This window comes from Perissodus microlepis, chromosome 22, assembly GCF_051167445.1.
Source record: "Perissodus microlepis isolate ML-2025 ecotype Zambia chromosome 22, ASM5116744v1, whole genome shotgun sequence".
Taxonomy (NCBI): Eukaryota; Metazoa; Chordata; class Actinopteri; order Cichliformes; family Cichlidae; genus Perissodus; species Perissodus microlepis.
The window spans coordinates 30675093-30692179 of NC_140481.1; the positions used below are offsets into that span (position 1 = coordinate 30675093).

Sequence of the window (17087 nt, forward strand, 5' to 3'; positions counted from 1 at the left end):
CTGACAGTTAAATGTCACCCTGGGTTTGCTCTGCTGTCCTCACCTCAACAGCTGACCCAGAAATGTGGCCTTTTCTTCAATCCTCGCTCCCATTGGCCTACAAAAGCCCGTCCTTAATTTCTCTCCTCCTTTTCTACCTTTTTTAACCTCTTCTTCTCTTTTATCCTTCACTCTGTAGCCTCCCAGTATCTCCTTACATTGCTTCTCATTAATCTACTCTTGTGCAGCATAGTTTCCTCTTACTTCCACTGATTTTCCTTTTCTCCCTCATTCTCTTTGCTCTTTTTTAAACATTATCACCCTCATTCTTGATTTTCTTTTTTCTCTTAATTTTATTTATTTTGAGTCTGTTCCTGTCTGCTCCCATCCTATTCTGCTCTGCTTTTCCAGTCTTCCTTGTCTTTTAACTTCTGTGTATCTCGTTTTCTACTTTCCATCAGTATACTTTTACCCTTCCTCCTTCCTGTTACTCCGTGATCCATCTCTTCCTACTGTATCTTGTACTGTCTTTCCTTTGGCACGTCTCCCTTCCCCCACCCTCATCATCCCATCCCGTTTCTCTGGCAGGAGCAGCAGCGTTGACTGGGGCTGTGACTCACACAGTGTCCACGGCGGTTATCTGCTTCGAGCTGACAGGTCAGATCTCCCACATCCTGCCCATGATGGTGGCAGTAATCCTGGCCAACATGGTGGCCCAGGGCCTGCAGCCCTCCCTCTACGACTCCATCATCCAAGTCAAGAAGCTCCCGTACCTGCCGGAGCTTGGCTTCGGACACATGAGGTCTGTTTTCTTTTTACAAGCCAGTTGTGGGAACGATGTCAACAAATTTAATATGATGCCCTCCATAACTCCAGCTGGCAGGGAAATAAATGGTGTAATTGTTGGTGGATAAAAAACATTAAGAATTACATTTCTGCATAATTAATAAATGTTTGCAAGAAAATAAAAGAAAGTGACAAAAAGAGGTTTCCAGTTTACCCCTTCAGATGAGGAAACCTTACAATTATAAAGGACCCTCAGCATGCAGAGATGCCATGCAGCTGAAACATGTAATTTGTGCCTCTTGGTAACGATGAAGGGTAATTTTCTTGTACAGTGCTTTCTAAAATTGTGTAGCAGTTCCAGCTTTGTTTATCTGTTTCACAGCCAATACAACATCTTTGTAGAGGACATCATGGTGAGGACGGTGAAGTTTATGTCGTCTCAGTCCACATACCGAGAAGTCAAACTCCTGCTGGACTCCACCTCACTCAAATCGATCCCCCTGGTCGACTCAAAAGGTAAACAGACTGATGAAGCGCCTTCCTTGCTATTTCGACTGGGGATTATAGAGATCAGGGGTCGGCAACCTTTAACACCCAAAGAGCCATTTGGACCCAGTTTCCACAGAAAAGAAAACACTGGGAGCTACAAATACTTTTTGACATCTAAAATGAAGATAACACTGTATATATTGTTTATTTGTTTTTACCTTTATGCTTTGTATAAACATCTATAGTGTGTTGCGTATGAAATCCATAAAGTGCTACAGAGAAAATAAAATTTTATTTATGTAATGGACACAAACATTTTAAACTCTTAAAAAATTATAACAAAAAAGAAACATGCCGAGTTGAAGGTCTCTTTTAAATGAATATGAAGCTAAACTTAAATTATCCATTTACCAAATAAAAAATGCTGTGAGCCGTCATCCTTATGTCGCCTTTGGGCTTTCGGAGACTGTAGCCGAACCTTGACCTGAATTTAAAAAATAAACTGGAAATAAGCCCTATGCTACTAAACAATGAAAAAGAAATATTTGCAAAATATTTGCATAAATATTTATTTTACCTGGTTAATGTGTGTAGCGGAGCGTGGTCTGCGGTGCCGCTGCAAGGAGGCGGATGCACCTGAGCGGCATCCGAAATCATGCCTCGTGCTCTCTCTGCTGTTGTGTTGTTGTTGTTGGTACGTGTCAGGCTGTGAGCTGCAAAGCTAAAGCCAGCTGCATGTGTAGAGCAGCTGTGTGTGAAAAGTGGTCAATAAAGAGATGCTGAAAAGTGTGTTCATGCAAACATCGTCCGGTCTGCCGTAGTATGTTTGCCATGGGACTTCTGCTCCTGAACCTTTGCGCACAACGTCTGCAAATCAGGGCTGTACGAGTCACTTTCAGCTTTACGCAGGATTGTCGTCTGTGAGGCGTGAGCGATGTTTGTTTTTAACATAGTTCATGGTGGAGAACAGCTGTGCACATACGTATGTGGATCGGGAGATCAACAATCCACAAATCAGGCATGCTGGTAGGCTTCTCACTCTTGTCAGAAGTAAATGCAAATGAATCTGCCCAGGCATCAATAAATGTTCTATTTTCTTCAGATATTTTTCTTTTCTTACATTTCTCCATACTTGGCCTACCTGGGGTTGAAAGTCTCAATAAATGCACGGCGTTTTGGAGGGTGTACCAGCTTCCATGAGTGTGACGCTTATTTTGAGCAACAAAAAATAATAAAATATAATTTTATTTTAATATTTCAAGATAAATCAATAATTTTCCAGTTTAGAACTGCAAGTTGAAAAAAAGAACTAACACAAGTAAAACACACTTCTGTTAAATAGTTATAATTTATTTTTCCAAGCCACGCGGAGCCGCAGTTTAATGTTGGGCTCTGGCCACGCGTTGCCGACCCCTGATGTAGATAAAATAGAACTGAATTGGATGAGTGGATTAGCCATCAAAGTGTCTCACAGAAATTTGTTTGGTAATTAAAAGAACACAAAGAGTTGCTGCTATCACATTAAATATAACAGTATCAAATATAGGTATTTAAATAAGAGTACTTAGCATTTTTAATGGATTTTATAGGAATCATAAGGCATCATGATATTAATAAAATTAACATCTGTTTCTCTGCTTCCAGATTCTATGATCTTATTGGGCAGCATTGACAGGGTGGAGCTTCTGGCTCTCTGTGATTGGTGGTTGTCACCAGAAAGAAGGCTCCTGATGCAGGTGAGGACAGTCACGGGGCAAGCGATAGAGCTTCTTAATCATGACGGAAATCCTAATGACCATTGTTTTGGTCAATTCTAAGATCCTGATTACTCATTAAATTTGGGAACGTGATAGATTTCCATCCATCCATTAGATGAAAATGAGAGGTAGGATACAGCCTGGACAGGTCCCCAGTTTGTCAGAGAGCTAATGGCCAGCAGGAGGCAACGACTCTGACTGCGACAATATTTGCTTGTATATAAGTTCATGGCCCTGTTGCTGTGTGACCTCTCAGCCTGATTTTACAGGCTCAGTCATGAGTTTCAGGTCATGTTGGATAAAAGATGAAGTTTATATTTGTATCCATTTGTTGTTATTTGTTTAAAACTCAAGTTTGCTGCAACACAAATATTCATCTTCAGACAGAAGCTGCATCCGTTGCTTATGGCGAAATAATTATTTTTCTATACACACCAATACTATGAGTTATTACCATGGTTACTGACATGTCATCCCCATCACAAAAAGTTTTGTCCTACCTTTAAATTCTGCCGGTATAACTTCATACTTCATAAAATCAATGATTTTTCAATCATTTCACCATCTCACTGTAATGATGGCAGCATATTTATGTATGTATCCTGTTTTCTTAATGGGTGGGCCAATCAAAACAAAACTTCGCACGACCATCATCACACACACAACAGATGTTAACTTCTGTGCTTTTATAGATTACTTTATTATTTCTATGAAGGTTCTCAGGGGCGATCGTGGCTCAAGAGTTGGGAGTTTGCCTTGTAATCGGAAGGTTGCCGGTTCGAGCCCCGGCTCGGACAGTCTCGGTCGTTGTGTCCTTGGACAAGACACTTCACCTACCGCCTACTGGTGATGGCCAGAAGGGCCGATGGCGCGATATGGCAGCCTCGCCTCTGTCAGTCTGCCCCAGGGCAGCTGTGGCTACAACTGTAGCTTGCCTCCACCAGTGCGTGAATGTGTGTGTGAATGGGTGGATGACTGTTGCACATTTGTAACTTAACAACAACCAAAATTTGTATCTGTGACATAAATTGTTCACCTTACCACTAAATCCAGAATGAAGAATTTCAAACAAGCTGTACAGACCTGGTAAAACTGCCCACCGGGTGGGTTTTTTGCTACTTTCCATAGTTTTGAAGAGAAACACAAGTAAAGTTTTCTCAGTTTTACTTCAAGCTGAATAACAGTGATGCATTTAAATGATGCAGAACATGTAAATGATTGTTATAAATACCTTGTGGAGCGCTGCTGTGTACAAGCACGATTTCATGTATAAACACAGGAGCTAACATCCTGTGGGTTTACTGGGTTTTTTTGAAGCACTTTGCTCCCTAAAGCAGATGTATAATGTATAACTAGTGTACAAACATGGTTGTTAATGCAATAATTCCATTAACGTTTTACCAAAATTCCATAATGTTGAGTTTACAGCATGACCATGTCAGTGAATTAGCTGCTCGAGCGCCTCTCGAGTTCAGCTGAAGCTCTTTTTACATGTGTATTCATGCAGAGGCAGAGCCTGAAGCCAGACATTAAAATAACAAGTGTTTACAATTGTTATTGATTTGGGGCACTGAAAAGTCAGCTGTTACTGAGCAGAGTGAAATCTAAAACTGGAAAACATTATGGAAATTATGAAACATTCTAGTAATCGCTGTGTTTTTTACATTATGTGATGGTGTTAAAAATCTCTCTGCTCTTTTTTCTTAATATAAAAATGAACATTTTTGGAGAAGATTTTTCCCATGAAATCACCAATAGTACCAATCTGTGGTCTACCAATCTAAGCCAAGAGTGATTCACACTGAAGAACTTTATAATGATGTTTTATATTATCACGCTATTATTAATGTATTATTATTACACTATTCAGCATTATTAAGTGTTTCATTCGTGCAGACATGTTTATCCTCTGTTACTGTTACACTATGTAAAGCTATCACTGCAGTGCTACCACATCGCTGCTATTAACAATCATAATTATAAACATAAGATACCTTAATAATGCTTACTAGTGTGACATTATTATGTAGTCCTAAAATTATTTCTCATGTTGATAAATATCTTAAAACAGAAATTAAATAAACTCAGTCAGATGCTGGAAAGGAAAGGAAATGGAGACTGAACCTTGACTGTGAAAAAGATATTGATTTTGTTGTGAGTGGAAGGCCTTCTGTACAGTAATGATTCACCTTAAAAGCCCAAAAGGAGAACTCCGTGTTTTGGATTTGCTAACCCATTCAAACGGGTGAGGTAACAGGACTTAAAATAAAGAGCAGGTGCTAAAACAACATCAACGTTAAGCAGTTAGATTCGATTTAGTTTGGCGCAGGTACAGCACCGCTCTGTTTTAATGTGTTTGTCTGGATGTGAGTTCAGGGTCGCAGCCTACAGGAGCAGAACCAGTCTCAGAAGCACAGCTGGGAGTCCTTCGCCTTCGTAGATGAGGAAGAGGAGGAGGAGGAGGAGGAGGAGGAGGAGGAGGGAGAGAAGGTGGGCGTTTCATTTAATATATTCATAGGGATTATTCATTTATTGTGTATGGGTTTTCTCTCTATAGCTGCTTTCCTCAGTTTTAATTTGTTTAACGTTTAAGTGAAAGATTGACCCCAGTCATAGATTTATGCCAATGGTATTCAGCGTAAATATATTTAATGCAAATTCCTCTGTGTTACAGTTTTCCTTCCAAATTTAACTGAAGCTATCAGCACAATGTGAAAAAGCAACGACTTTGACTTAATGTCCCAAACATCTGTGGACTGTGCTGAAGAAATATCAACTGAATGTGAATTTAGTTCCATAAGATGGTGCAGAGAGTAAATGTAACTTTTATTTTAATCAGGCAAGTGATTAAAAACACCATTATGTACAATGGCTTTTGGGGAAGATGCACAACCTTTTGAGGTCATTTGTTTAGGTCTAAAAGAATATAAGGAGTTAAAAGACCAACATCCGAAAATATTTCAGAGCATCCAGAGGTAAAACGCTGCCCCCTGGTGGCGAGGAATGAAGTTATTATTAATTACATTTTGCACTTACAAAAAGTACCTTTAAAATATTGCTGCTTGTCCCTTGCATTAAATCCTAGTTTAACCTTTACCACTTGGTCTGCAGGTTCTTTATTAATGCTAATTTCCTTAATAACACGTGGCCGTCGTCTGCAGGGTAGTCCAGTCCAGGAGGAAAGGAACGGTCCCCTGCCTCCTCAGAAGCCCCAGGAGCCTTCCTCAAACCACACTGCTCCTGGTGAGTTGAGAGGATTACATATTTATGAGAAAATATAAATATTTAATATTGGCAGAGGTGTAGTAGTCATACATTATCTCTAAACATGACTGTGTATAAATTTCTCACCCTTTCAGCTGCTTCAGAGGAGGAATATATTACCGTACGCCGAATATTAAAAAAGGATGAACAATTTCTTCACCTTTTTTTCCTCTTATTATTGTAATAATGTTATTCTTATTTGTAATGGTGGTCTGGGTAAAGCAAAGCAGCACACGTCCAAACATTTTAACACATCGTGTATTCGGAGGGTGATGCTTTCGCTGTTGCCCAAGTTTCTGTTCAAGTTCAGCACAGGGTTAAAGGTCAATTTTATCTAGACAGAAATCAGATTGCAGAAGACAATTACAATTTCTGATCTCTCTTCCTTAGCTCGGTTACACCCGTGGAGTTGTGCGACATGGAGGCGAGGCTGGGGAATGAAAGCCTTATGGCTCCTGTCACAGTAATATTGATTCTTTCAGACAAGTTTTGCTCACTAGAATGATGTAATGGGATTTATTCTTCGCTATGTCTCCCCTTCTTCTCCTTGAAAAAAAAAATCTCCTCTGATATGACTAAGCATTTAGTCACATCCCAGATGGTGTATGAGGCTCACCAGGTTCTCATATCTGCTAAGCAGATTACTGCCCAGAGGACACAAACACGTCTTATTGGTGCTCGTGAAGTGTGAAAAGGGGGACCCATCAGAATTAATCAAATCATAAGGAACAATGTGATGTTACACAACGTGTAAACAGCAGTGGCAGCATTAATGCTAATCCAAACACACAGGGGTCAGGAGGAACGGCCCTCTGAGCCCACACAGTTTTTAGCAATAAAGAAGTTTAAACAAGTTCAAGACATCACGCAGGGACTGAGCTTCTTACTCTTATAACACTCACAAAGATGGTCACACTTTGAATTGTTCATGTCATATTTATTTGGGAGGCTGTAGGAAGCGCATGATAAAGAAGTTAAATATGACTGTGAGACTCTTTCTAGCCTGAATTAGGACTGAAGCTGGTCTTTGCACTGATCATAGACAGAACAAAAGCTGCAATTTTGGGAAATCTGAAGTAAGAACTTCAGTTTAACACACAGTTCAAAATGGTAGCTCCATTTCTGCATCTCACAGGCACATTCCAATAAAAGTTTAATTATCCCACTTGGGAGGATTTATTGAGGAGTCTTCAGAAAACAAAGAGGTGAAGCAACAAACACCGTCGAGCTAAATGTGAAATGAAATGAAAAACATCTATAATAATAATAGATGACTGGAGAAATTGTTATAAATAATATTTACTTCAAATTGAAATCAATAAAAATGAAAGAAATAACAAGGCTGTGCAGGTTTTAGTAGTGGAACTGCTGACGGAGTGAGTAGTTTAACACAACTGTTAATACATGAAGCCAAAATATGTGTTGCTTTTAGATTTGTTGGTTTAAAAAAAAAAAGAGTTTACATCATTTGTTAAACAGATTTCAGCTTTTAATGGTGCTTTTTGAGCCTTTTATCTATCTTTAAACTGGAGCTGTTATGCTCAGCTTCCCATTTTTATTTTTAAACTATAATAAAGGTGTTTTGTATGTTTTACAGTTTAAAATAATAATTTTCTGCTGGGATGTTTGCATCCCCTCAGTTCCCCCACTTCATGCAGCAGACAGGTGGGATATATTAGAGATATCCCTGTTGGACATAAAACAGATCCATATTTTTTCTTCTGGTTATCCAGTTTAGTGTCACAGCGGGTTTTTTCCTGTCCCACCTGTCCAGGGTGAGAAGTGGGATACAGCTATCACAGAGAGACAGACAATTATTCACACCTACGGTTAATTTACAATCTAATAACCACCTAGCCCCACTTATGTCTTTGGACTGTGGGAGGAAGCTGGAGTACCCAGAGAGGACACATGCAGAGTAATGGATGTCGTTAAGGATGCCATCAAACACAGTCCCAGTGAGAAAACAGGGTGGCTTTGATCTCTCCTCCAGTCTGCCACACAGTCTCTCACTGACATGATCGAGTCAAAAGTAGGAAAAACAGTGTTTAACACAGTCTGAAGCTTTCAGGTCATATGGATTACTTACAAGTAATGACCTCATTGTTTGAACTGACCGTGTTTAATATAAGCATCCATAATTTTAACTGTGTGTATGTATATATGCCAAACAATTACAAAAAAAGCATAAAAAGTCCACTTTAAGAGCTGACTGTGTAAGTGAACAAATAATGCAAAGTTTCGCTCATTTAACAGCAGTTCGTTTTGTTTAATTTTGTCGTTCAGATGGTTGATTAAATCAGCTCTTTGTGAGGGAGCTAAATCTAACACGATTGACTTTCTTATTGTTAGTGGCTGAGAGAAGAGAAGCGGTAAAGAAGATGAATTCAAGATAGGGAAAATGCAATGCATATATATTCTAAACCATTTTGCAGATGACTCACGTGAGAAGAAATGCACAGGCTGGAAGTTGTCCTTTAGGAGGTGACTGCACTTCAGCACAACAGTATAATCTTTGCAAAGAGTCTGTGTTTGCTTAGTGAACAGAAGTCTGTGCATTATTCCTGTTGTTTCCAGTAATTTGATACATAAAAATATACTTTATGCATTGAAACGCAACTTAAAATGTGTTAAATATATTTTTTGCAGCTTGCAAAACCCTGAATGCACATTTGTTAAGTTCACGAGAAAGGCTTGTTTACAGAAAGATAGCCGTGTTTGATCATTAAATAACTCAAGGCAAGCCTAGCTTTACCTGTAGCATATTTATTTTCTCCATCACATGTTGGTGAGACTCCCGATGGTGATAAACCAGAAGACTCTCCACTAAAGTCAATCATACCCTGCAGCAATAAATATGTTCTTCTAGCTTTTTAAAGGTTAAAGTTAAACCTGTCTACTCTTTTTGTTAGGTTACCAAATTGACTTCAACATGTTCATTGCTGCCCTCAACAGATGTCAAATGTTTGGAATTACTAACTTTGCAACCCTAACAGCAGTGAGCGAAGGTTTGGCAGCTTGTTCACTCCAAGTATCCAGATGGTGTCTGTGCCTATTGTGGCACAGCAAACTGCTCAGTAGCCCATCAAACATAACAAGAGACAGACAATGTCCCAGTGAAATGGTTTCCAGGCAACAACGAGGGTTTTTTTTCCCCTGCAGTCTCTAAAAGTCTCCATTTACTCTTGAGTTATTTTCTCCAAAGCTGCATTTGTATAATTTATTGACCTTTTACCCACTGAGTCTCCTTCTTCACTCCTCCCTCAGAAAAAGGTTCTCTGCAGTCTGTGAGGAAAACACTCACGAATATCTTCACCTCTAAGAGCAGGCAGACAGAGGGCCAGTCTCAGGTGTGTCTGCACGTCTCATTGCATGTCTAGTGCGTGTGCTCTCATGCATCAGCTGCATTAAATATGCTTCACATCTCCACTCTGTATGTCACGTCTTTGTAGGGCGGGATGTTTTTTTACAATAATTAATTCGTGCATTGCTCTCGGTCTCATGTTTTGTCCTTTCTGCTTAAAAGACATGATAGATGCAATCAAACAAAGGAGAAAAGTTTAAATTCTGTTTAAATATGCAGTAATTAAAGCCCTCTTTCACGCAGGGCTATTAGACAAGGCATGACACCTTAATTCAATGCAGTATCATCTCTGTTGTCACATGGAAACAACTTAAGAGAAATGTGAGTGGCTATTTTTCTTTTTACTGCAAAGGCAAGAACAGTCATGTGAACCTCTGAGAGCAGGCAGACAGGTTCAGGTGTGTCTGCACTTATTATTGCACAGTTCAGCAGTTTGTAAAACCAGCTTTACCAGTAATAACTTTTTCTGCATGACTTTATCAGCCTCTCACATTGTTGTGGAGGAGTTTTTGCCCATTATTCTTTAGAACATGGTGCCAGTTCAATGAGTCCATGCACAGCTCTCTCCACTGAATGTCAGTTGGGTTGTGGTCTGGACTTTGACTGGGCTGTTGCAGCACCTCAATTCTTTCCTTTTTTGTAGATTTGCCGGTCAGTGTCAGCTCATTGTCCTGTTGCATGACCCAATTTCCTGGCAACCTTTCCAAACAGCCATGCTTGTTCAGGCTTTTGTGCTGTCATGCACTGTAACATTCAACATGCTAACTGAGGCCTGTAGAGTCTAGGATGTTTGCTCAGATGTCGGCTCCTGGGAGGATTGTGGCTTTGTGTTAAAGCACACCTGAATGCCCCTAGATGTGTAAACAGTCACAACTCAACAATAGTAATATATTATATATTACATATTAATTTTTTAAAGTAATGCAGTACTTTACTTAATTAGAGACCAGAAAAAGTGACCCATTACATTCCGTAACATGACATGAATCGCATTTTCACAAAGTTACCAGTTAACAATATAAACCTGAGGCTGCAGTTCCACACACTGACAAAAATCCCTTTTTTAAAATAGCTATTTCAAATGCAAAGTTGAAAACCATCCAAAGAGACTTAAAGCCACTGCCGCAGTGATTCTACTGTACAAACATGCACAGTAAAACAAATGGAGGCTACAATGCTGCAAGCATGACTGCTCATCACTGCCTTTGTTACCTACTGAAGTTGATGTGATCATTGTTTAGTACAATAATGCATTATATAACTGCATTACTGATTACAGTAACATGTATTATATGGCGTCCCATCCCTGAGCCTGGTTCTGCCAGAGGTCTTTTACAGACTTCTGCTGACTTCTTTTTTTACCTGATGTAGGGTATTGCCTGCTTGTCACATAAATAAAGCCAAAATGAATTAAATCCCAGCATCTTTGTATGTTTCTACATGTCTGTGTATTTAATGCCTTTGTAAGCCTCTGCGCTCTTTCCTCCAGCCAGCTAATTATTAAGCCGTGTCAGGAGTGTAATTTTCCCATGTGTCGCGAACCATTCAACCCTTTCTCTAAAAGAAAAATTCCTGAAACCACATCTACCAGGCGAATGGAAGATGGAGTCTGCTTTCTATTCAGGCAGATACATGCTTATCTGATTGACAGAAGCACATGAATTCACGTCTCATCCACAGGAAAACTCACTGAAGTCGAGCATCTTTCTCTCCACCTACTCTCGCTCGCTCTCATGGAAATGCAGATGCTGGTGGCAGAGTCATTATATTCAGCTTGGTGGTGATCTTGGCTCGCAAGGAAGGCAGTACATGCAAGAATGAAAACCACACTGGAAATAAGCATACGCTTGTGAACTGGCAAGATTAGAATTTGATTTGTGTTGTGCCCACTGCTGTGGCTGGTGAATTACCAGTCTGATTCTCTATTATGTTTTTGGATTCAATCCTGTTCCTCGGTGGGGATTGTTTTTACATCAGCCACAGTTCTACAACCATGAATATCAAATAGGCACACAGTGGGATGTTGCTACCAGCAATCAAGCCAAGCTGAGGCTGGATTCTCTCTGTGACCCAGGTATTGTTTATTTTACCAACTGCTGAGTGCAGGTAACCAAACAATGACCTTTAGGACAACATCTGGCAGGTGTAATAATATTAGCATGCTGCTAATCCTTGAATAAGAACAATAGTTATAGTTTCAGTGATAAACTATAGACTGTATCTAAAAGATGGATGTAGCCACAGTGCGGCGATTAGCTTCAGGGCCATTGCCATCTTTGTTTCATGGTTGGAGAGGGTTGCTAGGCAACCAGTGAAGACCATTAAGCTCGGAGGGGACTTGTGTATGATTTTCCTCACTTTTCTCCGTGCTGTCTCCTGTATGTAAAAGAGAAGTTTAGCTCCAGCCGCCCTGAATTTGTATCAGTGAGCAGGCCTCCCATTTCTGATTGGGAGACATGCTTATTTACTGTAATGCAAAGAATTGTATAGATTTTATATGTAATTACATAGCACAAAAACATCACTTGGTGTTTTGTGTCTATGCACCATAAGACAACCAAAGCTGTGATTCTCCTGATATCGCTGACAAACCACAGCTGGAGGTTTTTGGTGCAACTTTGCTTTGATGTAGACAGACAAAATATGAGGTTAGCTTAGCGAAAAGTGGGCAAAATCATAGTTCAACTTACTCCATCTTAGTTCATCTTTTCGTTCTGGCTGTTAGGGTTAAAAAACTTGTCTTCAAAATTGGTGTGGACTGTTAAGAGTATTAAAAGCAGGGTTTATTTATTTGTCAGATGACGGCAATGATAAAGCACCAACTCCACAAACAAGGTGGGGAGTTGTTGTTTAGTGCAGGTCAAACCCAGCAGCTGATGCAGCTCCAGCCCTTCAGTCAAAGCAGTCCTGCTGCTAATAAGTCAGTGACATTTAAACAAAATTCATCTATCATACAGTTGTAGTGAAGTGAGAATTAAAAACAGACACCAAATGACTTCCCAGAGCTCGTGACGATGGTGAGGGCAGGAAGGTATACTGAATGCTCCACTTTTATGCTCAAGTCAATCTCGCGCTCCACTCTCCCCTCACTCGTGAACAAGACCCCGAAGTAGTAACTCGTTCCTGACCTGGAGTGGGCACTCCACCCTCTTCCAGCTAAGGACCATGGCCTCAGATTTGTCTTTCCTATCGCTTCACACTTAGCTGCAAACCACTCCAGGGTGACCTCCATGAAATTTTGCGTAGGCGTGTCAACCAAGATAGCTCTACAACATCCAAAGCCTTCAGGAACGCAGGGAAACTCTTATCTACCCCAGGGGCCCTGCCACCAAGAAGTTGTTTAACTGCCTCTGTGACCTCGTCCCCAGTGATAGGCGAGTTGTTCCCCTATCCCCCAGACCCCGTTTCCTCTACACAAGATGTGTTCCTTCTACCACTTGACTATATCTTCAGTTGAGGTCCCAGTAACATTGTATGCAGTTTGAGTAGAGCACCACTCCCCCCTCCTGAGACATCTGATGTTTACCAGAATAACTTTGAGGCTAATCAAAAGTTTTTTTTTCCCATGGTTTCATCACACTGCTACCACATCCAAGTTATTGTGTCAGCCACTGCCAGAGCTGCTCTCCACTTGTCCTGCCAGTACCTTTCTGCTCCCTCTGAAATCACACAAGGCAACGGAGCGCGATTAGAGTCCTCCTTCAGTACAAAATCCATCCACAGACGTGCAAACGCACGTTGAAGTACCCAAAACTGGTTGTTTTGATAGTTCCTGTTGCAGAGTGTGTCTCCAGGATCATATTTTGCCACAATAACACACCCACAGAATCATATTGTTTCCACAAGGTGAAAGCAATATTAGCTCTGCGATCGCAGCTAGTAATAAATTCAGTTTCACAAAACAGGTCGCAGCAGGTGTTGGCCTGAATTTCACCTGCTGCATTCATTTAACTCACAAAGCTGCTGATGTGCTGTAGGAGTGACACACGAACACAGGAAACTGGATGACAGAAGCCTGAAAACAAAGAGACAGACAGAAATCGAATGTGAGATTGTATAGATTCATTTTAAGAGTTATGAGTAGTTTGAAATGTGTGTTTGCCTAATATTCATGGTATGAAACAGGTTTTCTTTGAGTTGCTGGTAGTTTCCTCCCATAATGTAAGATTCAGATGAGCTTCTAGAGTTAGAAGTATCACCACGACCTGTTTCAGAGGACAGGGTGTTTTTATAAAATCACTCCAAATCATTTCTCTCCTTTTCCCTGTTTTTTCGTCTCCAGGAGCCTTGTCCTCCTCCGCTGTCAGACACAATGACACCAGAAGAGGTACAGTAATGAAGGATTTGCATAATTTTACAGAATAGTCTGCTGAATAATTTTAAGCATGCTATTTGAATGCTTACTCATAGAGCAAGTGCTGAGTCACAAGACATTATCCCACAAAGTGGGAGCAATAATCTTTGACAGCAGGTTTTTGTATTTGCAAGTGATGCAAGAACCACACAGGCTTCCTGGAGGTCATTAAAAGCTCAAATATTAAAAAGTGTTTAAAAAGTCTTATTTGTACTACACTACAGTAGCCAATAAGATTAATCTTAAAATCAGTTGTTTTGTTTTACTGTTACTTTATCTGTGTTTCTGTCTTCGGTACAGGTTAACACAATGGGGTCTAAAAATAAAAATCACTTTTTGGTATTAAAAAATGTAAAACACAAAACTATTTCAGAGGAAAACTTTTGATTGCTGTCTCTCCATAGCATTCAGGTCCACAAAAAAGTCTCAAAGTCTCCAAAACACACACAAACTGCTCCACTTTCCTCCTCCTGCCACTCGAGCACCTTAAATGCTCATTAAGCTTCAGTGTTTGCTGGCAGGGAGCCTGCAGGGACAAACAAGTATATTATGTTTTGCACATTGATTTGATTTTATAAAGCCCAGTAGGCTTACAAGACTCCAGTAACAGCAAAACAGAGCCAGATAGTGACACAGATAAAGAATCCAACCTGTCTAAAAGCAGCTTTAAAGATGATAAAACAGCCTTTCTTTCTGTCTGTGCACCAAAACATTTCTGAATTCATTAAACATAAAGAATATATAAACTCATCAGAATAACGGGAATTATAGAGATCAAAGAGTACAACCAAACATGTTTGATTCCTTTTTATATTTACAGGTTAATTACTGTAGTTTTGCTTAATTTGAATAGATGTTTGTAATGTGGGCTTTAACAGAGCATCTAATTTTCTTCAAATCTGACAGCTAATAGGAATCTGATGATGTTTATGTTTTGTGATGTATATTAAGAGCTCTATAACCCACTGGAGACTTCCTCCAAAGAAAAGTCCATTTAAATTTAACAGGAGGCTCCACAGTCTGATTATTTCACCATCTTGCTTTATTGATGACGGTGATATGGGAAGAAAAGCATCAAATAACCTTTTGAAGGGAAAGCTGAACTTTTCAGATGTTGCATGCTGAGCATGTAGTTATTGCTTGTTCGTGAAAGCATAAAGCTAACACATGATTTTAAATTGTTTTGTCTCATATTTTATTCATTCATGTATTAAAAACACTGTGCAGAAACCTCCTACAGTCAAAATTCAGTAGAAGTGAAAAACCGAATGTACCTTCATGTGTGGAAATGTCACCAAAGAGCAAGAAAAACTGGTTGAAAATGTGCAAGGAGAGAAGTGAAAATCAAAAATGAAGAGCCTCACTTTGACGGGAACTGACACGAGATTAAAATGTAAAATGTGGGTCTGAGTTCATTAGTTCTGACTTACTGTCTCTGCCAGCATATATCAAGTTGCTTTAGACTTATTACCATATGACTGATGCAGGCAAATCTCTATTAGCTTTCGAATCCATCTCAAATGTAGGTCAGCGGTGTTACAGATCTGTGTCACGTTTGAGGGGAAGACACTGAACTGGGGCACTTTTAAACTGTAGTGTGAGCACAGGCTGAATTTTAAATGAGACATCAAAACAGCATTGTGCCCTCCAGTCCTGTTCTGTCTGCCGCTCCGCTTTTACTCTTCCTGGCACTTTCCCAAACTGCCCCATAACACGGGCCTGTATATTCTACAAGACTGCTGCTGCTGTCACAGCAGGCTGAGGTTCGTAGGTAAAATCCATAGAGAGGCTAAAAGGTGTCAGACATCCTAAATCTCAGAGGGGTTACCGGTGACATGCAAGGACGCAACGCAGACTTTCAAGGTTTTTTACTGCTCAGACTTCTCCTCGGTGGTAGCTAATTAATTGCTCCATCCTGCAGCCACACACAGACTGTGCAAACACACACCTAGAGTTTTACCCAGAGATACAGCTCATGATTTATGTAACAGTTCTTATTGTTGCCAGATATATTTAAACACATGTGAATGACTCATAGTGAAAACACATCCGACTGTTTCCCCTCTAGTTGAACTCGTATGTTTGAATAGGTGCATTTTTCCCGTCAGCAGAGGGAATGTGAACTAACCACAGCAGATTCACCTCCGTGACCTTGGTTTTATTTGTGGCTGCAGATTAAAGCGTGGGAAGAGGAAGAGATGGACAAGCCGATGGAAATCGATGAGATACGAGTGGACCCTTCCCCTTTTCAGCTGGTGGAGAGAACATCGTTACACAAGGTTGGTGGACAACATGTCTGTGTAAATCGCAGTTTGATAGTCTTTTTGAGACCACCTTGTTTTCGACAAGGTGGTGGATGTTGTACATTAAAAATGTTATTAACGTTTGGAGAAAGACGTGTTTTAAAAAACTGCTAAAAAGTCAATCTACTGTTTAAGTCATCTCTATGTCTACCGGAGCATCACTTCTCGTGCTCCTGGTATTCTGTGATTGTTCAGTATAAATCCTTTTCTTACCTCAATGTGCGTCTGCAATCCATCCTTGAATTTCAGTTTAAGGAAGAGAACAAAGTAGCAGGAGCCAAATATGAGCAAAGACTCAGTAGATTCCCTTTTCATTGCACCCTGAGTGAATGCTCAGTGGGTAATAGTTCAGGCAGTTTGCACTTTTTGTTCTCACCTGGACGTTTACGTGATAGCGCAGAACCCATGACATTTCAAAACAGCAACTGTGTTACTGACTTGATTGTCAAACTCTGTGCTTGGACACTCCAAACTCTTTGCAGCCAGAGACAGAGCTTGCATGTCCAGCGATGACTGATGATTTTTGATGTGTGCTCTCTAAAAAAAGTTTGAAGTAGCTCAGAGATGAATAAGGAAAGGAGTTTGAAGTGGTGTTCAACAAAATGGGCAGAGTCATCGAATGCAACAACAAAAGCCTTGTTTTTAAAAACATTGCTTGAAATCACCATCAGTGGTCATAAACGCCAAAGAATGACCACATGAAAGCAATGCTGAAGCAACACATGGTATTACAACAGTAATTCAATAAAACCTTTTTTTACTTCAAGGTGGTTTTAAAAACACTTCACTGT

The 17087-nt window shown here is 40.1% G+C and overlaps 1 protein-coding gene across 1 annotated transcript in view; it reads left to right on the top strand.

Moving 5' to 3' along the window:
* Nucleotides 1-17087, top strand: part of LOC146363499 (chloride channel protein 1-like) — a 54727-nt gene that overhangs the window by 27399 nt on the left and 10241 nt on the right. The window contains exons 15-22 of the mRNA XM_084919745.1: nt 568-781; nt 1148-1281; nt 2899-2990; nt 5388-5501; nt 6173-6254; nt 9543-9625; nt 13922-13966; nt 16168-16272. Of these exons, the coding sequence (XP_084775871.1) occupies nt 568-781; nt 1148-1281; nt 2899-2990; nt 5388-5501; nt 6173-6254; nt 9543-9625; nt 13922-13966; nt 16168-16272 (869 nt within the window). The remainder of the gene's footprint in view (nt 1-567; nt 782-1147; nt 1282-2898; nt 2991-5387; nt 5502-6172; nt 6255-9542; nt 9626-13921; nt 13967-16167; nt 16273-17087) is intronic.